This window comes from Scleropages formosus, chromosome 10, assembly GCF_900964775.1.
Source record: "Scleropages formosus chromosome 10, fSclFor1.1, whole genome shotgun sequence".
NCBI lineage: Eukaryota > Metazoa > Chordata > Actinopteri > Osteoglossiformes > Osteoglossidae > Scleropages > Scleropages formosus.
The window spans coordinates 12,053,721-12,079,352 of NC_041815.1; the positions used below are offsets into that span (position 1 = coordinate 12,053,721).

The 25,632-nt window shown below is 43.4% G+C and overlaps 1 protein-coding gene across 10 annotated transcripts in view; it reads right to left on the reverse strand.

The window, feature by feature from the left end:
• Window positions 1–1,915: 1,915 nt before the first annotated feature.
• synrg (synergin, gamma) overlaps window positions 1,916–25,632 on the reverse strand; it is a 29,741-nt gene continuing 6,024 nt past the window's right edge. Inside the window, exons 3-24 of one of the 10 annotated variants that reach the window (XM_029255464.1) lie at window positions 24,139–24,266; window positions 22,660–22,787; window positions 22,456–22,561; window positions 22,262–22,373; window positions 21,406–21,666; window positions 20,722–20,961; window positions 19,086–19,163; window positions 18,582–18,778; window positions 17,617–17,856; window positions 17,186–17,313; window positions 16,555–16,673; window positions 16,236–16,298; window positions 14,348–15,271; window positions 8,413–8,901; window positions 7,355–7,518; window positions 7,071–7,124; window positions 6,856–6,952; window positions 6,373–6,521; window positions 6,135–6,263; window positions 5,951–5,989; window positions 4,262–4,294; window positions 1,916–3,064 (exon numbers count right to left, since the gene is read on the reverse strand). In XM_029255464.1, coding sequence (XP_029111297.1) covers window positions 2,933–3,064; window positions 4,262–4,294; window positions 5,951–5,989; window positions 6,135–6,263; window positions 6,373–6,521; window positions 6,856–6,952; window positions 7,071–7,124; window positions 7,355–7,518; window positions 8,413–8,901; window positions 14,348–15,271; window positions 16,236–16,298; window positions 16,555–16,673; window positions 17,186–17,313; window positions 17,617–17,856; window positions 18,582–18,778; window positions 19,086–19,163; window positions 20,722–20,961; window positions 21,406–21,666; window positions 22,262–22,373; window positions 22,456–22,561; window positions 22,660–22,787; window positions 24,139–24,266 — 4,010 coding nt within the window. In that variant the 3' untranslated portion in view covers window positions 1,916–2,932. Of the gene's footprint in view, window positions 3,065–4,261; window positions 4,295–5,950; window positions 5,990–6,134; window positions 6,264–6,372; window positions 6,522–6,855; window positions 6,953–7,070; window positions 7,125–7,354; window positions 7,519–8,412; window positions 8,944–14,347; window positions 15,272–16,235; window positions 16,299–16,554; window positions 16,674–17,185; window positions 17,314–17,616; window positions 17,857–18,581; window positions 18,779–19,085; window positions 19,164–20,721; window positions 20,962–21,405; window positions 21,667–22,261; window positions 22,374–22,455; window positions 22,562–22,659; window positions 22,788–24,138; window positions 24,267–25,632 lie in introns of all 10 variants that reach the window. The other 9 variants (XM_018748238.2, XM_029255462.1, XM_029255467.1 and 6 more) reach the window with 9 other exon arrangements.

Here is a 25,632-nt window from a genome sequence, read left to right on the forward strand (position 1 = left end):
CGTAAGATACTTCAGTTGAGGAAGAGCAGCAAAACCCAGAGCAACACAACTATTAGTCTTCCTATTCCATAGATCAGTTTCTTTACCTTGGGGCTTGAAGTCTTCTCAGCAACAAGAAGGTAGTTAAGGAATACACAGAAACTATCCCAACAGCAAGACAGGCAGCTATTTAATGCTGAGGTTTCATGGGACAGTCGAGGGCCTACAATAACTTGGGAAGCTGTCAGCAGAGGTGGTGGTCTAGCACGCTGTTCCTGTTCCAGGGGCAGTGACACGGTCTGGTTTGTGGAGTCATTAGCAGAGTGACTCGGCATGGGCATTCAGCACCATGCTCACACCAACACTTCGAGTAACTGTACAGCAGATGCTTTGCTCTAAATCAGTAGAATCTTTTTACAGTATTACATTCCATACATTTATACTGCAGCAGATTTCGGTCCATCAACTGAATTCTGGGAAAGAAAAAAGACCATCAAGTTTTAATTTCCAAGTGCCAGGAAAGAGGGAAAAGGAATCTGAGCAGGAAATTAAACCAAGGCAGATGTGTCAGGTGAACCAGATACTGGGCAACAACAGTGAGAAAATAATACTGCAGGCCCTCTGGGATGTGTATCCACAGACAGGGTCAGTGTCCGGAAGAGTCCTTAGATTAATGGTGTCCCCAACAGGTGCACTTTAAGCACCAGACACAAAAGCCTTTATACACTCCCACCAAAGGTAGAACTGAGGTCTGTCCACTCTGGACACACTGTCATATGAACTGAGGCAGAAAAGCCACCGATGAGAGACTCAGCAACAACCACAGGGTGCAAAACTGATCTGATACTAGCGCCACATGAAATACTTCCTACGAGAAAGCAGAAACACTTACAGGAAGGAAATAATTTAGCAGAAACCTATTCGTGATTTACATTAATTTCCTCTCTTAAATGATACAATGATGGGAAAAATAGTGCTAAGGGTCACATAGCAGCTGTGACACAACTAGAGTAAACAAATATAATTGGATGATGCCCACGCAGAAATCCATCCACACATACTGCTTAAGGCAATGGGTCATGTGAAGGTACCAAACCACATCTCTGACACACCCGAGGCCACCATGATTTGAAAGCGGCACATGGGCAATGCCATGATCCTCAACCGTTCATATTACAGGAATAATATGAAGAGATGGATGTGTTTCTCACATTTTTCACATTTGGTCTTAAGTACCCTGACTACTAACCCTGCTCAATTTAGGGTTTACAGTATCAGAGGATCAGCATCAGTGTGCTGTTTGCATTAAGCACTTTTAAACATGGCATCTTTACCATGCAATTTATAACTAAATGTGAAACAAACTATATTGTGTCACAACAGCTGCTTTTAACCTGTATATATACAAAATATAATTACCCAATTATTCATCCAACTGAAGATTTACACAGGTTAAATGTTAAAATGTTTCAATGTCGGAATAATGTCAGATTCATTTTGCTGGGAGACAGAGTTTAACAGAACAAGCAATTACAGAAAGAATTAAGTAATGTCGAATTTGAAAAACCTCATTCAAAATCCAGCTCTGACCTTCAGTAAAACATTATCAGTAAAATTGTCACCTTTTAACAGAATAGCTTTAGATGTGTAATATCATAGCAATGTAAGACAAACTGCCATAAACTGAAGTTTCTTCAAAAATCACATTAACCTGAAAAATAAATTAAGAAAAGTTCAGCAAAAATTAAATTTTAACTGTTACATACTCAGTTCAAACTTCCAAAGTGTTTTTTTTTTAAGTCCAACTTATTTATACCTTCCAACAGGCTCCCAAACAAGAGATTTAATCGTAATAGTCCTCTGATAACAGCCTTGCTAAATAAAGTGAACCACAAAACTGATCAAAGGCAATAGACAACATAAGTTTTGTGTATTATTTATTGATTATATGTATATCATCACTCCACATTACTTTTATTAATAACCATTTACAATGCTTAGCTAATCCACATTCAAAGTGCTGCAGAAATTGCGGGTCCTATTCACAGCTGATGCTAATCAAATAGCGAACACGAATATGTACAAGTCCTTGCCAAAATCTGTCAAAAAAGATGAGTGCCTATCGAATTCCATGGATACCATCTCAACAACACAGCAGACATGGTTATCACAAAGAATCTATACCAAAATATTTCAAGACATTCAAATTCAACACTGCATTCAAATGAGCAAATGTCACTGCCTTGAAAAACAGAACCGAAGCTCTGTTCAACAACCGTATTTAAAAATTAATTAAAATCTCTTACAGCCATATGCTAGTGTGTTCAACACCCAAATACCCAATAGGTTACACTGCAGCAGTGTGATACCACAGCACTAAAATTTTTCACCTTCCCTTAAAAAGAGAACCGAGACACAATGTTTTACTGAGCACACAAAGCGGTGCGCCCTCCTAGTCCCCCTGCTGTTTGTGTACCTACAAAATTATCTGAACTCATTTGCGCCTCTGCACACGAGCTGAATAACAACACGAAAATAAAACCCTTTTCCCACCAGCTAACACAAATAAATACTCCTTAAAAGGTTTGACCAGTTCATCTTGACATGTTTAAAGATGGAGGAAAAGGTACAATTACACCATTTAGACAGTATAATATTATACCACAATACACAGAGCAGCTTCTGTAAGACCTTTTACAAAAACACATCAGTGGAATTACTCCTATACACGGCATTAGTTCAAGAAACCAAGGGTGTGGGAAGTAAATCGGGGGGCTCTTTTAAACACATTCTCTTCCTTCAGTAGCTATTCAGAGTGGATGCCACAGTCCTGGCATTTGCTTACAGGCCAAGCCCAGCCTCCATGTGCAGGGTTAGAACCTCTCCAGTGTTGACAGCCGTGTGTTTGTTGCTATGGCAGCGTGTGGGAGGGTGGTGGTGGTGGGGATACAGCTCACAGCAGGTCAGGCAGGATGAGACCTGGCGGTTTGGGTTCCACGCAGTTGATCCAGAAGTTAGCACAGCTAGCATGGTACTGGTGGCCCCCGTAGAGCAGCTTGAAGTTATCCGTCTCTGAGTTGAAGGCCTTTCCAGCATAAAAGAGTGGAATAAAACATCAGATTAACAGTGTTACAGCTGGGGGGGCAGATAAACTGAATTCCAGAATACTGTTATTACAGAGCACATGAATGCATTCATAAACCTCCAGAAAATGCATTATTTATCTACAGGACCTACAGTAAAAATGAGTATTCCATACCAGCACTTCAGCATACAAGTACACAAAAATTAATATAAACTATTTAAATGAGGAACAGAGTTTTAAAGTACATGTTTTCCTGCGTTGTGTGTCGATGTGTAAGTGTGCACATTTACATGTCTGTGTGCGTGTAGCCATGATAAATAAGTCAGTGAAAAAAAGCACAAGTGTAACGCTGGGAGGGGTTCTCACATTACGAAACGCACAGCGGTCGACCTACATTAGCCACAAAGAGAAGGTAATGTGTGTGTTTTATCTGGCACAGAAGCGTGCTTCCTTTCTGAAAGACTGGAGCAGGGGATGGGAAAAGGAATGAGTCATGAGTGGTGAATCATGTCCTCCCACATGAAGAGCATTGGCAGCAGGAGAGTAATCACACACACACACACACACACACACACACACACACACACAGTACCAAGTGCATAAACACACAATACCACTATCTGGTTGCCCTGTATAAAGGTCAACACTATTCCCCTACCTCAGCTCATCGCATATTTTCAAACTTGCACTTTTGAATACTAACAGACCAGGGCTCCCCATCCACGGAGACTGAGCACAACTGGGGAAGAGAACCTGAAAGGAGCATTTCCTGTCTCTGTCCATGCACAGGATGGATTGAATCATGTGCCATTCCACCATCCACTGACGGTGTCAGCTCACACAGAAGGCCTGTGAAAGCAGCATCTACTCCACCCTACTAGCAGCTATACAGTTAGCCACTCTAAATAGACAACTCAAGCAGAGTCAAAATGGTGGGGCTGAATGGAGGGGGGTTGGGAAGACCTGATCAATCCTTTGTGATGCCCTGGACAGGGTACTGAGGAGTGAACATGACCAAAACTGACAGTTCCACTGCAGGGTCAGGTATCTCTATTTTTGTTTAGCTACAAACATGCAATAAACTGTTAATGTCCAGGGTTCAGACTCTATGGGATGGGTGGATGTGGGGGGGGTCTACCATATCTACAGCTGGGAGGTCTTCCATGCTGAAACAAAATAAAAATGTGGGATAGTTACCCTCAACTTCTTGTCACTGTCTTTGGTCAGTGCCTGCAAGTAGCACAAAAGGCGTCAGCAACTTTCTTCCTGGTTTTCTGCATTGTCCTGAGCTGGCGTTCAGCAGCCCTTACTCAGCGGTACAGAAGTCAACACACCCCTTCCCAAAAGGATATGATCTCAAAACCAGAGCCCAAGTGAAGAACCTGCCTGCACAAGGCACCATCTCACATCTCGCCTTCCAGACAATGGTATGTAATGCAGGGATAGGCAATGAGGCAGCATCACTCAACCCCAGACCCTGGAGCTACATATTATTCACTTTCTTGTTTTACTCAAAATTAAATACATATTTCAACCTCTTATAAAGATATTTTATTGGAACTGTGTATTTTCCTGCTGTCTAAAGTTGTACTGCTCCATTTTGAACCATATAAAATACGCTGTTTGTAACCTTTTTCTTTTTTGCCCAAGCTCTTGAAAATCTGCAACTGCAGCTATTACTTGTGAGGAGGAAAGTGTACGTGTCAGTCGAGGCTAAAAGGATAAGCAGTGCTATATGTTATGATATGCAGACACATTTCAGAAGAGCCTACAGGACAAGCAGGGGCTCAAAGGTATTTATCGCATCTACAAAGACTCAAGAGCCAAATGCTGCTTCTGAACCACAGAGTTTGCCCATCCCTTGCTAAGTAGATGAAGATAATGCTGAAGAAAGGAAGGAAGAAGGCATGTCATAAGTGACCAGGAGAGGACCCAAAACCCAAAAATCAAACTGAGCCAAGAAATTGTGTAAATCACTGGATCAGTCCACAGGTGAAGTGCAGGATTCATCATTCCACCACTGTCTCACTACGCGTCTCATCCACAGTCTCACTTGGCAAGCGTGTAGGTCTCTCCTAAAAACTGAACTCTGAAAGAAGCTCAGAATTCACAAATTTCTGTTTGGCCTTTAAACTTCTTAATGTATGTGTTTCTGCAAAAAACAATTAAAAACTGATCTATTAATTTAACAGAAGGACGATGCAGAAAAAAAAACTCTGATTGGAGCTCAGAAGGCAGTGTTTTCCAGTCATCTGCCAACAACAATTCACAAGGGATGGGAAAGATGCCCCTAGTTCTACTTTGTCATTAAAAGAGAGTATCATCTTTCCAGTTTCTTCATGTTAAGCAATGAATGAACTTGGAATGCCAAACTGAGCTTCACATAGCTAGCAACAGCAATGCTGACATCAACTGCTACATCGCTTATCGCCAGGTGTATGGATGAGAGGAGCAGCAGGTATCCCCATGGTGACATCACATTCTAGCCTTATCAGGAGGACCACATGTGAGCCATTAACTAGGGCTCCCTTCCCATGTACCCTAGCTCACCAATGGAAAGACGACTTTGGGATGCCAAAATGACAGGAACTTCCAACCCTGCGTCACAACTACCATGAATAGCTCTCACGTGTGTATACACACACATAAACATTGTTTTCATTCCTTAAAAAAGAGCACTCTACAAAACAAAAAACATCAGCATTGGACTCTAGTAGAGTCAGAGCTGAAAGGTGCCAACCCTTTCTGCATCAAGCCACTAATGTAGATCAGACCACAAGTGGGAAGTTTAGGGATTAGGCCCTGCCAGGTCATTGTGGCACCCCTTTGGAGTTAAATCTGAACCAGGGGACCATCAGATTTGCAAGAACCCCCTTCTTGCCATACTCTTTTAAAGAGACGTCCAAATGTCTTTTCTTCTGTTTTCTGCAAATTGTACAAAGCCACAGAGTAGGTTACTGCATTCTGCAACACCATCAAGAGGTTAGTCTACAAACACTCAAATTAAATGCAAAGAAAGGAGATCAACATGCACGAAGTAGAGGGTGTATGATAGTATCAATGTGCATACCTTGCTGCGCGATTCTACATTCAGCAGGCATACACCGCACGCAAGTTCCTTGGCATTCCGGATGCCGTGCCTCAGGATGCAGGAGGAGAAGTCCAGCGAACTCTCGTCTGGCTGCAGAGGGATACACACCAGCACACGCACGTACACACATGTAACAGTGAACAAGTATAAAGAGCTTTAATAATGTGATCAGTCTAGCCTGCTGTGCCCACATGATGTTGTCCTGCCTATCACTCACTGTCAGGTTGGATAGAGACATGAAGCCCATCAGGTTGTTCCATACACGGCTGATGTCCTTCAACAGCTGCTGAAGCTTCTCTGAGCACACTGCTGTTGCCTTGATGCCCAGCTCTACCCGCCTTGTCACTCGGTACACCTCCACCACACCTGGAGAGGAAAGGGTGGACACGGGGCATAGTAAGACTAAGAAAAACCTGCTATGTCTTTTACAGAAATCAGTGAGAAAGCCCATTACTACAGACAAACTGAACATCTGAGTAAGACCATGAACAGACAACTGCACTAAAACAATTAAATGTTACATAGAACATTGAAATAAAACATTTAGATACCACCCAGGATTTTGAGATTAAAGACTTAAATGCGATGGTAGAAGATCAAAAGGAAACACTGGTTTCTATCACTAGCATTCTGTCATGAGAGCCCTGCACTTCACTCAGCCCACATGCTGCCCAACCCCACTATACCCAGAGACTCATACCCAGCAAGTACTCCATGCCCTGGGCAGACTGGATCACCTCTGTGCACACAGCTGAGCTGCTGATACCATTCAAGGTATCATTTGCTTTGCTGATCACCTGAGGAAGAGAGAAGAGGAGATGCAAATTGCCAGCCAGGCTGGGGAAACATCAGTCATATGGCATGAATACAAAACAGAAGTGTTAATCATTGGTCAGGGGTCAAAGGTGACCTTACCTGCAATGCACTCTCCAGGCACCTCTGCCACTCATATGCGTAGCGCTCGCTCTCCTGAAAGGACAAGCTGTGGTCACATACTGATGGAGAAGTTGAAGACAAAAGCCCCATAAGGGAAGGGTCATATAAAGGGTCACTTTAGTCCTGTTTGTGTTCCTCCCTCCCCTTCTTTACACAGTTAACATATCTCAGGACAGGAAACACAGGCACTTTGGCTTCTCTCCTCAACTCTTTCAATCACACATTACACACGTCTGTGGACCCTGACTTCCAGCTGGCCTCACCTCCACCTCCCCAGTCAGGTCTTTGTACTTGTCCCGGATGATGGGCAGTGCAGGCTTCTCGCTCAGTGTGCTGGAGCGGTCCCGAAAAGGTGGTTCAGGGGCTGGAGGCAGGCTGGAACGGCCTATCTCCTTCTCCCCTAAGCTGTGGCTGCGTTTATGTGAGCCTAGTTGGGACATGGAAAGGGATCTGTCACACATCTGTCTCCCAGCAACTGAAATAATTTGTTACATTAAGGAAGCACTGCAACAATTCAGTAAAATTTATGTACGGATCCCTTCTACCCAAAGTCCTTATACAAACAGCAGACAAAACGAGTGTTCTTAAGCTTGCAAAACAATAGAAATATCCAAAAAAAGTAAAACAGTATATGTGTACATAAACTACTTAGACGGCACAGATAGAGAGTGGACTTGGCACAACACCGCTAACCAGACGCAGGTCTATTGTGGGATATGAGCCAAATCCAATCAACATGCAAGACCGGCAACGTCAATCCCCAAGAGAGAAACAGTGCACATATTCCTCACACTCCCCATGGACATTCATCCCGCCAACTCAACCTCGATCCAATTAGCATTCAAACAAGAGGAGGGGGAATCCTGATACACTTCCATTCAGACAAACTAGATTTAACACAGGAAAGAATCAATATCAGGCAAATGAGCTTCTATCACTTTGCGTGGAAGTGTGAATAAATTGTGTGTGAAAAATCACACAGCAGTGAAGGTTTAAAAATGCACACTTCAGAAGCGAATGCAGTCAATTTCTGCTCATTGCTTTACAAGTCTATGTTAATCCATCTTGCATTTGACTGCACTGTGCAATAAACACACTGCCATCTGTTGTCTCCTGGCAGAACTGCAGCCACCTGTCAGAAAATCTGGATGTTGACCATCATGATGAGATGGACCTTGTCAGTATAAATCACTAAAAATTTTGCAGCACTGTTTTTCTGTTGGTATCGGGATACTGGATGCAATGCATTCATGTACACAATCTATGAAACATAGTAATCAATACAATCAACATGCCGGGATTTATAATACAAAAAACCAACCTTGCACAGAAAGGTCAAAAGTGGCCAGCTCACTCTGGATCATCTCTTCACTAGACTTGACCTTGGCCTGGGAGCTGGCCTTGAGGAAGTCAGACTTTCCAAATTTAGGTTTGTCCCCCTGGAAGGCACCAAACTCATCAGCTGGCTCGCTCTGGGCACCATCCGAGCCCAGTTCCGCCGAGGCAGCAGGGGAATCCGATTTCTCCGAGACAGTACTGGCAAAGTCCCCAAAGTCGTCCTCCTCATCAGCGGGCCCTTGCTCCCGGGACCCAAAGTCAGTAAAAGCCTCAGTTGGGAAAGTGGTAACCTTGGCAAGGGTAGTGTGGGTGATGTTTTCTGAGCTCCCAAAAGAGGTCTCCTTCCGGTGCACGACGACAGAGGATGGCAGGGAACAGCTGTCCGGGCCCAGGGAACCTGGCAGCGCCTTCTTGCCCTGAATGACTGAGGAATCTTCCTTGTGTGGCCAATCATAGCTGGTTGAGCTTCCAACTGCAAGGGTACCGAATGGGTCAAATCTCGAGTCGTCTGTCTCTGTAACAACAGGTATTGGGGGTGATGTGGGGCATACGCTATGACATTGATCTGGCCTTTAAATTTTTAAAAGATAAACACCAAGGTCCCAGAGAAATATAACACAAATGTTTTATACATTATTTACTAGTTCAGCAGAGCCTGTGTGCAAAGAAAATTCCACTACTCATCTTAATATTGTACCTTGGTCAGTCTTTGGATTGAAACCCTCAAGACCATCTAGTGATGGTCCAGATCTTTACCTACTACGCTAAGTTGCACACAATCTCCAATATATCCTGCAGCCTGCCTTAAAATTGCAAACGAGAACGCAGGTGGCGTGTAACAGAAGCCTACAGGCTGGGCTCATGGTCGAGTTTCTCGGCTGCTGGAGCCGGACAGCGATTCAAACCGCTTCCTTCGTGCTGTGTTGTATTTCAAACCAGTGTGAACTGCCTTTATGTCCTTCAGAGCATACCCAGTGACTGCAACCCAGTGGGGGAAATATCAAGAGGAAAGGGCTCTGTAAATCCAATCTGCATGTCTAAGCATGGCATTTACACAGGGATTAAAGCCATTCCGTTCTGCTAATACACATAGTACAGGCATTTTCAGAGCGGTCGCAGTGTCCTGGGTGAGATGGCTAATGCAGACACTGCACATACTCGAAGTCCCTTCCCTGTGCTGCTGTACTGGCACAGCTCAAGTTGTGTGCATGTTTTTTGTGGGTACGTTAGTGAGCATTACTGGTTCGTTTGCAGCTGAAACTCATAGAAATTACACACTCAGCTATGCCCCTGACAATGTTTCATGCTCATACTACCAGAGTCAAGGTGCATATAGAATTCCTTATTTTAAACATAGTATTTTATATGCATTAATCTGTGGGTAGATGGGAAGTCTGAGGATATTTTCAAGATAGTACAAGATTGTAGTCATGCAGGCTATGACAGTTTGTAAATACGGAAGCCATTTAAAAAAAAAAAAACCATCTTCAAATGCTAAAAGTTAAAGCACTGAATAAGTTCATTTCTCACAAATGTCACGTCACACCCACATGCTAAAGAAATGAATGTGTTCCAGGGTCTAGCAATATTGGCAGAGGAAAGAAGAGCTTTGAGGTGTTAATATGAAGAGGTGTAGCAGCAGAAAGCAACAGGTTCACACTGTCTGTCATCCTCACCCTTCTTAACGTGACATTCACACTCCTTGTCAATGACGTGTTCTGGCTATATCAAAAAGAATACATTCAATAAATAAACCTAAACAATCTCATATGACCAACAGGTTGTCATGGTAACATCAGTGAGAGAAGAATCTTGATGTCCGCTCAGAATTGATTTTCTTCCCTCTTCACTACAGTGGGTCTGACACTCGCAACGATCTTTGGTCTAATTAAATTCTTCTGCAATCAAATATGGCACACTCAGTACTACAACACAAAAATAAGAGTACAAACACACTAAACACTCAGCAGCAACACTCACATACAAGCATACACACACACAGATACGCAGACATACTTTTTATTACCACCCTGTGGTACCTATTCTCCTTTAGGAGCACACACAACATTCACACACAGGCAATTTGTGAAATTGACAAGGAAGGTACTAAGCAGTGTGTCAACACACCTAATGTAACTGCTGCGTGATAAGGGTTCAGAGGAATTGGAAAAAGAGGAAAAATCAAGACGGTACGCATTTCAGCTATACCAAGATTAATATTTATTACCACAACAGAATATAGAGAGAGATAGAGTAAGGTCACAAAATACTGAGAAGGTGGCTATCTGTTACAAGAGAGATTTGCCAAACTAACACTTGTAAAATTTCCTTTTTATTATTAATAAAGTATACAAGAGCATGCAGAGAGAAACAAACAGCAAGAAGTCTGAGAAATCAATGTAGAAGACATCCTAAACAAACCAGAAGCAGAAACCAGAGTTCAGAATTGAGAAGGCACATTCACAGACTGAAATTAGTAAATACTGGTAGACACACAATGTAGTCATACTAAGAGGAGGGAGAGAGAGGAAAAAAAACTATAAACCTTATAGAAAGATAACTGAATCATACAGAACAACAGAAAGCCAAGCCTAATATAATTGTAAATACAGGTACTTGGCCAGGTGCTTTTAACCCTTTGAGGACCAAAAAGCCTACAACATTTTCTTAAAATACTCAACATCAGTGAAGTGATGAGATGGTTGGTATCTTTCATTTGTTTCAAGCAAATAAATACTGAGGGTAACAGACACTCTGTATTCAATACACCATAGGTTAGGATCCCAGAATTACAAACATAGTAGGTTAAATCTTCAGTTTTAAGCTACCTGACTAATATTTATGCTGTTGTAAAGTGCCATTATTGAAAGCAATAAATTGGAACCACTTGGGAAAAAGTCATACCCTGTAATTATGAACCCTTCCTCAAGCACTCAAAGGGTTAAAAACCCACAGAGGTATCAGTCTCAATTCAAAATCTTACAGTTGAGCCTGATATTACAGGTGCATATCATATTTAAAGAGACAGTATCCCTTTTCATCCTTACCTTTCGCCACCTCTCCAAGGTTTTCCCAGGAACAATAACTTTAACATACGTGGCAAAACACAGAACGTTTTACCACGATCTAAAGAAAACCACAAAATGCTCAACTATCTTTAGAGATCTCCATGTATATACTTTATATATATATATACTTTGACTATTCATGAAGGGAAATTAAAAGTCTATATGTTTCAAATAAAATTAAAATATATAATTAAAAATACCGTTAATTTATACAAATATATGTAAATATCTACACAGTAAACAACCTGGACTGTAGTTAGATGTGCAAGTAGAAATCCCGTAACATTCTTGTCAATTTCACAAATCGAACAGCACAGACACAATGCAGCAAAAGCAAGGCTCTGGAGGGGGATCAGTTACTTCTCTGATGTGATCTCAAAATGCATTTTCAAATCCTGCCGTGCTTGAATGCCAAGGATAGATGAACACAGAGCTTCATTCTGGGGTTCAAGTCCCAAGACAAAGACTCGGAAAAAGAGATACTGTCTCTTTAAGGTTACAGGTGCAGGAGCGAGGTGCAGGTGAGGGTTTGGTGGGACCTCCCAATGGCTCTCTCCTTGGTTTCACAGTCCAGAGTTCTGGAGCTCTCAGGAAGGAACCAGGATAAAGACAGGAGCAGAACTGAGCCATTTCTGAAGTAGGCTTCAGGTCCCAGCTGGGCGCCGAGCAGTAAAGTCAGCGTAATACCTCGTTACGACATCAGTTTAGCCCTCACTGCTCGTCTGTCCTCCCACTTGTGTCAAACTGCCTCATTTAAAGCAGAAACCAGATTTTCATTTCTCTTTTTTCTGCCGCCGAAATCAGGGCGCACTTTCCTCAACAGATGCTAACAATTCACCAATGAAGCTAAACGTTATGTTTAACGTTGATTTTGATTCTTGATTTTGGCATACAAGCTCATAGCTGGGTCCACTCGAGGTCTAACTCTGGACAATGTGCAGATGTGAGACTCCTGGTACCTTCTTGTGATTCTCCAATCACCAATGCTCCTCTTAAAACACACTGTCCCCAGTTAAAGCAAATGCAAACTGAGCACACAGGCCAGGTACAGAGGTACAGGAGGTGGAGACATGTTTCAACACAAATACACACTCGCACAAACAGAACATAAAGGGAGGCCTTGACAGTGCTTTCACCACCATGAGACAGGACATGGAACATGATGAAATGAGAAAATGAACAACAAAAAAAAACTATATTCTAAACATGGATCATGGAAAAGGAGAAACACTTCAACAAATCAGAATTTGTAGTGTGTGTCAGTTAGCTGTGAAGCTACCAGGGTAATCCAGGACCTCGAGCTGAATGGCTCGCACTTTGGTACCTCACTGCGTTACAGCAGTTTAACGAGTAAAAAGAGCACATGGCACAGAGCACGGGGGGGGGGGGGGGGGGGGGTTACGTGGATTAAGAGTGATTGAGCTACAATCTTGAATCTGTTTTCATCCAAAAAGATCAGGCAGAACTCAAATGGTCAGCCATAACAAACATTCACAATAGCATTTCCAAAGCAAACACTACTTATGTTCTAACATGATGTGCTGCATTTTTCAGACCCACACAAAAAAAGGCAATGTTTAGAATTCAGCTTAATTAAGATTAACCAATGATCATGAGCTGGGCACTACTAATTAACAATTAGTAAGTAGTAAATTTTATTATTAAACTGAAGGAAAATTACTACAAATATATTTGATTAAAATAGTGAAAATTCGAAAATACCAAATCAAGATGAAATAACGTCAAATTCAATCGACGCTGCAATCAAAAATGGTATAGGTTTGAAAGCTTCTTGACTGACAGTGCTTTTCAAAATATTTTACCGTGGAAAAAAATGTCAAGGTGACTACTGGAAAGTATAAACAGAAAAGTTTTGAGCAGTTAGACTGAAAGCAGTGAAGTGGACATAGTGGAAGCCAGTAAAGTGAAGACACAAGCAGAGGGATGCATTGTCAATGCCCAAGAGTGGGAAACCCAGGCTAACACAGTAACCATGTCTATTATCAAAACCCACTTTCTGAAAAATACTAGTTTGACTGGGAAGCCTGACATAAATTTAGAGGATGTCATCACATGCTCATTAAGCTGGAGAAGACAGATGGAAAGAATACAGCTGTGGACTGGCTGTTTGATAAATTTGGCCTATACCACATGAGGAATAAGTATCGCAGTAAAATGCTCTGACAAAATGTTAAGAGTCAGAATTTTCCACAGGGTACTAAGGCCAATCCCATTCCTATATTCCCCTGGTCATCCACATGGTACCTCAATGAAGTGTCACTCGATGTGTGGTCACACTCCGCCTGCACAGGTCATGCATTACAAAGACAGGTGACAGCTTACAGAACAAGGCGAGGCAACATGCAAGCCAAACTACTGCAGCTGAACGTGTCAAAAATACGACCGTCTGTATTGCTTCTCAATTTTAGTGTTCAAAGCTAGGCAAGCACAAGCAGCTATGTAGTGTGCTTTTGCTATCTGAGGAGAAATAATAACACTTGAGGGTATAAAACATCAGTAATGCCTCACTTTTGAATATGTTAACACTACAACATCGAATACTCATGACACATTATTCCTTTGGAATTCTAAAGTCGATAGAAAATGAATTATTCCTAAAATATCTTAATTCATAAATAAATAGACAAATAAAAATAAAATGTGAACACTGATGGGAATTCATGGTTTGGTATGTTTCATGGAATGATATGAAGTGTGCCAAGTTTTAGCATTTTACAAAGACAGCTGAGAAACGAGTCATGAGAGAATGGCATGTTGTCTGCCCTTTGACCCCAAGTGGGAGACAATATGGGAGCAGGCCTCACCAGAGCAAGCGCACTAGTTCCTCACCTGCAGCAGGAGGCTGGTGGGAGGACAGCCCCGGCAAGTCCAGGGAGCTGTCCGACATCACATGCTTCAGGTCCCCACCCACGTCCGAAAGCTTCATGTCCAGCTGCACGGAAAGTGCATCCTCGGAGTCTTCCTTGCCTGCACTGCTGCCCCCGATGGATGGGAGGTCCAGTGACTTCACAGAAGATGAGTCTTCCTTGGCCTGCCTGAAGGCAGCAACCTTGTCCACCAGGCTTTTCTCAGAGGCACCGAGTGCTGTGCAGAACTTAGAGGACTGAAAGTCCGCAAAGTCATCAGTGTCACTCCTAAGTGAGGAGAAAGAGCCACCACCACTCTCCTTGGCATCGTCATAGCCCAGGCCACCTTCCAATGAAAGCTGCTTGAATACATCATACTTGTCAGATGTATGCTGTTGCTGCTGCCGCAACAGTGGCTCCTCCACCAGCCCGCCACTACTGCCCTCACCTGACCTGGCCTCATTCTTGGGCTCCCCCGAACCCCCAAATGCCATGAAATCTGCAAAGTCATCCTGGACCCCTGAACTGGGAGCCACTGCTGTTGATGAGGAAGAAGAGCCAAAGAGTGCAAAGTCACCAAAATCCTCTGCCGCACCCCCAGGTGGCTTTGCTCCAACAGATGGGGTCACCAGTGGAAACGAGGAGAGCTTGGCATCCACTGGGGGGGCAGAAGGAGTCAAGGAGGAGAACAGATCCAGATCAGCCATATTGAGGGGGTTCCTGGGCTGTGAGAGGGAGACTGGGAGCTGTGGTTGTATAGACTGAGATTTGGCAAAAGCAGGGGGAAACGGTGGCTGGAAAACCTTGGTCTGGTCAGGGGGGTCTAGTGGGGAAATGCTGTCTGCGGTTTTAAAGTCTGTGAATCCATCATCAGCACTGGTACACTTGAAATCAGCAAATCCTTCACCTGGAAAACAAACACAGAAGAGTCACAAAAACTACAAGAATACATCTGAGGTATTTTCTAACTTTGGGGCAGGTTGCAGTACAGGTTGGTACTGTATATGGTTGAAGCTGATTAGGAATCGTCGATATTCAGTTGAAGTTTTATGCACCTACTCATGTGATGCACACTGGTTCATATGGTGGAAAGTAAAATGCATTTGAGAATCCCACGTCTGCATCTAAATCTCTCTGCTAATGTAATGTACACATCGTATTTTCTATGAGATATACATCGCTTTGGAGAAAAGCATCTGCTAAATAAATGTAAATGTAAATATAGATTCATAGCAGTTTTATGAACAGGGCTGTTTACTTCCTAATTAAGATGCCGTGCGTAATTCAAACAGTAAAGTGGTTTGGTTGTCTATCTAATATGGCGGCATATCGGTTCTTAAAATGAATCAGTCTACAGAATCAGTCTGTGTGAACAACAGCAAGAAAGCCACATGGTCACTAATGCACCAGATGCATGCATCTCTGACACATCTGCTACCATCAGATGGTTTAGAAATGAAATCAACCAACTGAAAGGAAGAAAACAGAGGAGAGGTCACTGCACGCCAAACTTACTGGTGTTGAGAAGGCCATTCCCCCTCGATGCTGCACTAGTGGAATAGGAACAGTAATTTCACCCATGTCAACTGTGCGAGCACTGGGACTACAAATAATACTCTGACAGACTGTAGATCATAGTGACAGGGCAGCTACATTTTTCTGTGTTTTTACTTGACTATGATGTTCAAAACTGGTACACCACCTCCCCTCTGGATCTCAGAAACCAGACTGACACTAACAGGAGCTCTCCACCTAGGCTCCTGGAGCCACCTTTCACGCTCAAAAGCAAGGATTGTTGGAGCTCAGGCAGGGTTCTCACAGAACATGATGGTGTTATAGGTGCCAGAAAGTGGCTAACGTTTCTTACTTACCAACTGGCTTCCGATCCACCGGCTGCTCAAGCTGCCTGAACACGCTGTATTTATCTCCAAAGTCTGGATTAAAGGGGATAAAAATAGAGCAGTCACTGACAGAACTCAACAAAGCCTCAACTGGAAACCTCTCAGCGGATGTGCACCGCTAACATGCATGTGCTTCTGAACTCCCCAATCTAAAAAGGAGTTTATGGATAGTGACCTTGTTGGTCCCAGAAGGAGGACAGGCAGAAGTCATGACAAGAACATAATTTGTTGTTAAAGTGGACTATATACAAAACAGAGGTCAAGAGCCATAGAAGAGATTGTGAGGTACCTGATGCAGGAGGAGCTACTTCGGCAGGCTGCTCCACAGACAGCTGCTTAAACACAGCATACTTGTCAGAGGATGACGATGTGGATGACCCAGACACTGGTGTAAGCAGGGTAGGACCACTATGAGCAGGAATGCATAGTTTTAGGAAAACAAAATCATCATCAGGAGTATTATACCACAGAACACCAATAGAGTATAATTGTTTCATGTCTGAAACAATTGGATTTTTAGTATTTTCTGGAAATGGGTTGTGAAAGGTTGTGTTATTCAGGAACAAAAATGAATTTCCACTCTTCCTGGCCAGCTTGTCCTTGCCTGGAACAATTTGTCTCTAGTTTTCAGGAATCGCACATACACCAAGTGGACTTGGAAACTAATAAGTCAGATTCAGCTCATCTGTCCATTAAAATAAATTCAGTTATGCAGGGAAGACTAAGTACATACTGTTAGAGAATCGCTTATTGTTACTAACCATTTCTAAACCAAGTCAAGAGGTTTCTGGATGGACAAAATACTGAACAGAGAATGCCGGGTATGACCATAATGTACACTTTTACTTGCAAATCCCTCTACAAGTTCGTGCTGTGTACATCATGGGATGCATGAAATCTGCCAGACCCAGCGGCCATACCTGTTCTGGGTGGCCGGGGGAAAAGTGGACCCTGACTCTCCCTGGAAGTCAGTGAAAGCTTCCTCTGCTGTGCCTGCTTTGGGTGCCTCCTGGAAGTCCTGGAAATCATCATCATCAGGTTTAGTACCCTGAAAAACAGTGAAGCATGGGGTGAGGTTTAAGAACACAGCAGAAACTACAACAACTACACAGGCTAGAAAGAGGACATTCGGTCATCAGAAATTAAAGCAGTCTATGCAGCCAGGAACAGGGATGGCTGTTTTGAGGAATTACACCTCTATGACCTAGTAATCAAAGTGCTACTCATAGCAACACCAAAAGGCTCTACAATCTTTATACAAGGATCTCACAGATGATTCCCGCTATTACTGTTCAGTTCTTTACTCAAAGCAATGTACAAGAGCACGTCATTATCAGCTGTGTCACACTACCTGTACAGGTGGAAAGTTGGCGACAAAGCCTGCAGGCGGTTGTGCACTGGTGCCCGGGGACACACCCATTGCAGCAGGCACTGCTGTGGGGACAGCAATGGAGACAGGTGGCTGAGCCATCATGGGTGCTGGGTGCTGAGGCAGGACAGTGGCCACAGCCATAGCCATGGCAGGCAGGCTGGGCACAGGTGGGGAGGGAAACTGGCTCAGGATGTCGAGGCTCATTGCAGGAAGTCCACTCTGATATGAAGGAACAGCAAAAGAATGCAGCAGTAAAAGAGTCTGCATTAGAAGCTTACACAAAACATCGTTTGTTGCAAGTGGCCACAAAGGAGGTCTCCCTTGTGATAGGTGACAAGTGCCCTCTACACTTACAATGCCCATTATTTGTCAGAGAGAATATAAGAAGCTGACAGCAGACAGGAAGTGTATACTCAAAGATTTATGTAACTCAGTCAACTGCTGATTAACATTTACATATCATGAATAATTGATACTACTAAATACAGCAGAAGCCAAAACCATAGTAACAACTAATATACAACTGAATGCTAATCCCACTGGAAGCCATATTTTTCTCTAAAAAAAATAGCGAGATTTGTCAGTTCTGTAAAGTACACATATATAAAAAGGCCAAAAAATGCCACCAACAAAGAGGACAAAATATAAATTAACTGAAATGCGTGATGAAACATCTCCACACTAACTAATGGCATGTAAAATATTTTGCAGGCATAATTTTTCAACCTGACAGTACAGTATTAGGCAAAGATCTCTTGTGCCAAATTGCGAGCAGAAGAAAAAAAAATAACTCAAGGAAAATACTTCCATTACAGAACAACTCTGTCAAATCAAGTCAAATAAATAATGTGTTTCTGTGTTCAAGCTGCAACACAGACAGCATTCCATTACCAATGGAATATACAAAATAGCCAGTGTTTAATGCCAGCATTACAAACACCTACCTGCGTTGCTCCAATCATGGCCAGCACAGTGTAGAGCTCCTCTTTGGTCAGCTTGCCTGGTGTGGTGCGGTTGGCTGAGGCCCAGATCTGCCCCAGTGCTTCCCGAGGCAATCCCGATGACATGAGAATGGGGTACAGCTTGGCTGTGTCGATACCCGCTGGAGTCATGGTGAATTCCAGAACCTTCTTGTACAACTCTTTAGGAAGCAAACCGAACAGGTAGAGCCGGTACCCAACAGCCGAATGTAAAAGGCATCTCTCATAACAGTCAACACAGTACTGAGAATAAACAGAGCTTGGCTGGATAGCCGACTAGAATACGAAACTTCTTTCAAAAGGCATCATCAAGCATATAATTACTGCTCCAATGATGAATGCATTATTCAACAGTAAACATGATGATTTTTGATAAACTGCCACCAATCCTCATGCTGTCAAGTGTGATTATAAGACCGGTCTGTAGCTTTTTAATAGGTGTCTTCTGTACTGAGCGGCTTTGTTTACCTGGCACAAGGCTGTCATTGTACAGCCAGGTAGGCATCATGGGCTGCATGTGCTCCTGTGGTGGGAAGACACCGACACCTGCAAGAGTAGCAGCACAGAGAAGGGTGACCTGCTGGGCAATGGGCATAGCCCTCCATTTACCAGGGAAAAGTACCACACAGAGCTCCAGCTCCTTCAGTCCCCAGGTGCTCCAGAGAAAAACCCATCTGTTGTGAAGCAATTATTCAGCCATTCTGACTCAGCTCATAGTGAAGGGTAGAACAGGCTGGCTTGAAGACATTTAAAAAAAAAAAAAAATTCCTTTACAATTTTAACATAAGTATCATATCGGGGGTGCGGTGGCGCAGTGGGTTGGACCACAATCCTGCTCTCTAGTGGGTCTGGGGTTCGAGTCCCGCTTGGGGTGCCTTGCGACGGACTGGCGTCCCGTCCTGGGTGTGTCCCCTCCCCCTCCGGCCTTACGCCCTGTGTTACCGGGTTGGCTCCGGTTCCCCGCGACCCCATATGGGACAAGCGGTTCTAAAAATGGATGGATGGATGGAGTATCATATCTAGGTTCTGAATCCTCAGTTTTCCATCACACCACTGAACAAAAATAAATAAAAAAAAAAAATAAAAAACTGAGCAAAATAATCAAACCAAAACAAAGTACCCAACACAGGGGTAGCACACACTAACAGATCCCCAACCCTTGCTTCAAAAGAACAGGAATATTATAAGCATGGAAGAGACCACCCCCCAGGAAGTTACAGTGAGCACAGCAGGAGTGTTACACACTGCAGCTTGGTGAGTAACGCAGTGACAAGTTCCATTCACAGCCAGCTGTGCAAGCAGAATGCAAACCTCTGACAAGATCAGACTGAGGTTTTACTCTGTTCAAGTTGGTGCTGGGAAGCGTGACATATTTCGCAGGCAGACAAATCCATCCCTCACCGTGTCAATGGGCTCACAGCACAATTACCCAAGGAAAAATCCACTGGACCGTGGCATCCAGGTTGGTAACTGACTCAAGATGAGCATAAAAATGACAACAGTTTAAGTGATGCTGTGGCCAAGGGCTTGCCAACTTGCTCAAAATGTTTTCTGTGCACTAATATAAAACTGCTGGAAATACAGTTTCTATAGCCGAGAGGCACGATGGTGCAGTGGACTTGGGCGGGTCCCGCTCTCTAGCGGGTCTGGGGTTCGAGTCCTGCTTGGGGGTGCCTTGCAACAGACTGGCATCCTATCCTGGGTGTGTCACCCCCTATTGCCGGGTTAGGCTCTGGCTTGCCGTGACCCTGCTTGGGATGAGCGGTTTCAGACAATGTGCGTGTGTTTGTGTGTTTCTATAGCCTTTGATTCAAGAAAAGGAATTATGTGAGCACATCAGCGGTCACCATTTGAAAAATCTAGAAGCTTGATTTAAAGAAGGAAACTGAGGCAGATGAAGGGTGAATTAAACTTTATGCATTCCTCTATAAAATAATTGCCTTTATTAAACCAACCCTTTGTAATGATGTGTGTTAACCATGACTTTTTTGATTTCATTGTTAGAAGGAAATTGAGGCAGAAGGCCTTGCCTTGATGAGCAGCATGTGTTAATACTGAAGATTCAGAGGAAGAGCAACCATTAAAAGGTTGTTATACATCTCACCACTGCTTTCAGCCCCTGGTGGGGAGCCCGGGGTGGCCAGTGGTCCTGTAGTGAAAGCGTCGCTCAAGTCCTCCGGAGTGGAGGCCCAGTTCCGAGCCCTGGCGCTGGGCTGAAACTGGGCCACCACCTGATCCCGGGGGACCAACTTAGCCAGGGGCAGGCAGGACTGAAAACTAAGCTGTGCCTGCTTTTCGGCAGTAAGATCACAGGAGGAGAAGAGCTTCTCTTCCAGAGAGGGGCCTGGGGAGTGTCGTGGACAAGGGACACAAGAGGGCAACGTGGCATTAAACCTGGCCTCTCATTCATCATTCCTTGCATATCCTAGTGTATGAGTCTTAGCCTGGCTGGATATGTACAAACTCCCATGAGTATGTAAAAACTGACATCCAAAAAAAACTCCCTGGAGTACAGTGTCTAGCAGAGCAAGTAAATATGCATTTCACTTTAATTGTATTCACTTCTCACTGTGCACTGACTAAGCCATTTCCTACAGTCTCACTGCAAGGCAACACTTGTGTTAGGAAACTCCCATGGCAACGTAATTAAATTATTTCTGTGCAAATCTGTGAGGGTTTGCTGAGCTTCTCATTTTACCGTATGCTGTCATGGTTTAATGATTGTAACTGCAGAGAGGAACTAGAAAGAAGCAAATACTGGGAGTGATACAGAGAAGTAGACAGTTACCTTTGAATGCAGATTGGGAGCTGGAGGTAACAGTAGAGTGGCAGACGACCGAAGGGATTGGCACAGACTGAGGAAGAGGCTGGGGGAGGCAGAGGGAGGGTGATGAGGGCTGAGTGGTGGGCAGAGAAGATGGGAGTGGGAATGATGAAGGGGGGGCTTCAACAGGGCCCTGCACAAAGTCACTGAACTCATCCTCCTCCTCTGGGAGAGTGGGGGGGAGGGAGTGAGAGGGGGTGACAGAAGGGTGGGATGGCGATGAGTCTGTAAAAATGGAGAAATATAGATGATGGCACAAAGACAGATGCCTACTGCACAAAAAACAGCATAAGATGACACAGAATCTAAATGAAATTGCTGTGGTTTATTAGAATTCATTCAGTTTTGGAGGTCTTTAATGAAACATCTAGAGGTGTCAACAAAATGATGTACAAAAAAACAAAACCAATTAGTTACTTGAATTAGTAACAAAAATAAACAATTATGTGAACATCTATAACAAGCAAGACTTGAAAGGGAAGTAAGCCTACATACAGATATGTGTGAAAATGGAATGAAATGATATGCTCCAGCTCCAAGAAAATAAGAATACTCCCCAGGGTCTTTTTGTCTGAGATTATCAGCTCAGACTCTTCCATTCACAAGGGTTTTTTGCTCAAGGAGAGGAGGAGGAGGGACTAGGACAGAGACCCTAATGCTGCTCACACGCAATTTTACTAAGTGACCTACATGTCCAATCGTCACTGGGCTGTCCATACCAGGGCTAACCCAAAAGCCGGTCACAGGGCAGAGCTCCATTTCTGAGGGCTTTGGGAAGGAGAGCAGGGCATTTACTGAAGAAGGGCAGCAAGTCACATACCTGGTTTCTTGGGGTGCGAGGAGGGTGTGGGGTGCATCTTTGCATCCCTGCTAAAGCCATCCAGATTTCCTTTGATGGCCTCCAGTGCATCATCCCTACTCTTTTCTCCAGTCTGCACAGATAATACAACCCATGAAATACCTGGAACTCATGGCAGGCAATAAAAAAATTGACAGAAGTCGGCAGAGCCTAACCTTAGGCTTGACACTGCTCAAGAGACGCAATTTCTGTTTCTGTTCCTCAAATTGCCTCCTTTTGCGGTCCTCCTCCAGCATGCGCTGTTGCTGCTCTAGTCGCTTCCTGAGAGGGGGGACAAGACATCAGGTCACAGTGGTATGGAGAGGCTTGAGGAGGGGCAGAGAGTGTGCAAAAATGAGTGTACAGGAAAGGTGCCTTACTGATGCTCCTCAGCCATCTGCTTCTGCATGTCAACGGCATACTGGGGCCCCGGTGGACGAATGCCCATGAACTGAGGCTGTCCCATAAATGGCATTGCTGGCCCCTGCATCGCCATGGGCATCCCTCCCTACAAATACACACAGAGGCAGCACCACCGTTACATCCACACAACAAATTTGCCCCACAAAATCCTTGGCAAGCCTTTCTGTTTCTATGGGCATCTGTGGCAGTAAATGAATCTAATAGCTTAGCATTGGACTCTAATGGCCCAGCAGCACTGCAGCTGTCTACATTCCAGAACTTCACCCATCAACACACATGTCCCACTGGCATTAACTGCCCTGCTGATGTATTAACAGACAGAAAGGCAGAATGAAAGGAGGGACAAACTCACCACATGCAGGTTATCAGAACAACACTCTCCCACCAACAAACGATATCACAATACTGGGTAGAGATGAGCTTTCCGATCAAAAGCAGTGTGGGTCTTAAATGCTATACCTCCCTCACAGTGGATTGTCTATCAATAAAATCATAAGGCCTTGTGGCAGTTTGAGGAGCAGGTGGGAGACGCCGGGTCCCGGCTGTCAGGCAGAAGTCACACTAGCCAGACCAGATGTCTCATAGCAAACTCCCCTGCAGGCTTACAGTAGAACCCAACCTAAGAAAGCAACTGAGCTGAACGCTGGTTCTTTTCACTGTAGTGCATGAGGCTCCTCTGGAGGAATGAAAGCAACTCCAGTGTGCAAACATCACTGGCCTTAATGTGACGCTCTCTCCTGAGTGCTACTGAGCATATTTGAAACAGATATACATTTCTAGCTTGCAAAGATGAGTTTTCAACAAGAATCGCGGAAGTTTTTTTCTGGTTATAACAATGTGAAAAACTAACCGATGCAATTAATGCTAAGTGCAACAAGCACTTAACTCTCTTTGGAGACCATTATGGTATTTCACAATGCCTTAAGCTTGAAGATGGCGGTGCTAACAAGGACAGCAGAGCACCTTCCATCTCCCTTCCATTTCTCTGTGCAAGAACAGCAAAAATCATAATTGGTTCCTGTCAAAAAGGGTCATCCCTTTTCACAAAATGTTAAAGTATTAAATAATCACTCAGATGTTGCTACAGTCGTTAGCGATAGTGAGCATAAGCAGTAGTTATTTTATCACAGGCAGAATGAGCACCAATGCAGTTATGATCTTGGAGAAAGACATGTTATGAGGAAAAAAAGTGTGCAATTTTTTTTATTTACAAAAACAAGCATTAACACCTGAGACTACTCTTTTAAAAATGTGTCAAATGTGCATGTAAAATAAAATGCCTAATAAAAAATAAAACTAAGTTGCAGATATTCGGATAAATGTTTTCTACGTACGTAGGGTATCATTGAATTAGGTATATTTTTCTTCACAAAAATAAGTGTTTTATGCAAAAGTGAGAACTCACTGTGAATATAGCAAGGGAAAGCTGTACAAACCTGCATCGGCATTGCACCTGGAGGCATCTGGGCACCAAAATTCATTCCCATTATCCCCTGCATGTTGGGTTGCATGACTGGTACCATGGGGAATCCTTGCTGCTGCTGTGGCTGCATGGGCATCATGCCTGAACCAGAAACACAAACACATCCTCTGGTTATTCACTTCTTTGTCAATAACGGTAGCCATTAGTTGACCGTCTTCTTTGTATCTGTTTTTCTTGCCTTACGTCTGTGTTAAAGCGCGAGAAGAGCGCTCTATAAAAAAATAAAATAATTTCCATACACACCTGGAGCATTCATCCATTCCATGTGGGAAAAAAAATTGTATCCAGGGGGTTTTACCATATACATTTTTATTTATTCATTTAGCTGATGCTTTTCTCCAACTCGAACTTACAATGTTTAGCTATTTCACAATATTTAATCATTTATACAGTTGGGTAACTTTACTGGGGCAATTTAAGGTAAGTACCTAGTTCAAGGGTACTACAGCAGTAGAACAGATTCAAACCAGTAACATTCAGATGGAAAAGCAGCAGCTCTAACCGCTACATTATCAGCTGCTCCAACGTATAAAACATTACTCATCACTACAGGATGCACATACAATAAATTAACATGACTGTTCCACAATATATCACAGATACCTGCTTCATACTCAACTGGGATCACTGGTGCATAAGCAATTTAAGTTGTATAATAAGACGTGTGCACAAGCACTGACACACTTCAAATTCTTAAGCTCAAATTTCTTCAGCAAGTGACAATGTCAGGAAAATCATTACAGATCCATCTTTTTCCTTTGTGACAGTTCTGACAAAGAGGAAAGAAACACTAAAAGCACAGATGTTGGAGCTGACAATGAGCCCAACCTACTGCCCCTGCCCCTCTTCCTCCAAACCCATGGGTTCCCTAAAGGCTTCAGATGACTTGGCATATTGGACAGTGGCCAGGCTGGCTGCTGCATGTCCATGGACAATTTCTGCAGCATCTGTGGTGATCAGCACAATTTAGCAACACTTCAGCTAGCCTCATTTCAATGTCATTTGCGAGTTTGGCAAAGGCTGCTTCTATATGACCCTCTGTGGGCAACATCAAAACTTTCACCAAGGGTTAAACTGATGATAGGGCACATATTTACCCAAATAGTTCAAGCAAAAAATTAAATGAATAAACATTTAAAACAATGCAAATGGATTCACAGAGCACAGAAATAAGTAGTGTTGAGATCTTAACTTAAAATTAAACTCAAAGCCAAGGCTGAAAGAACCATTTGCACCCTGCTGCTATGTTTATTTCTGTCTAATTATTGTTATGCTAATTAGACACATTACTCAGGCTTTAAATTGCCCATATCTGAAAACATCAGCTGCAGGAGAAATGCAGCATGCCTTGAAAAATGTTGCTAATTATTTCCTACACGTCTTCCTAGTGTCTTGAAAAGCAATGTTTTTGAGGCTGTTGTTACTGCTATTCTGTAAACATAAAATT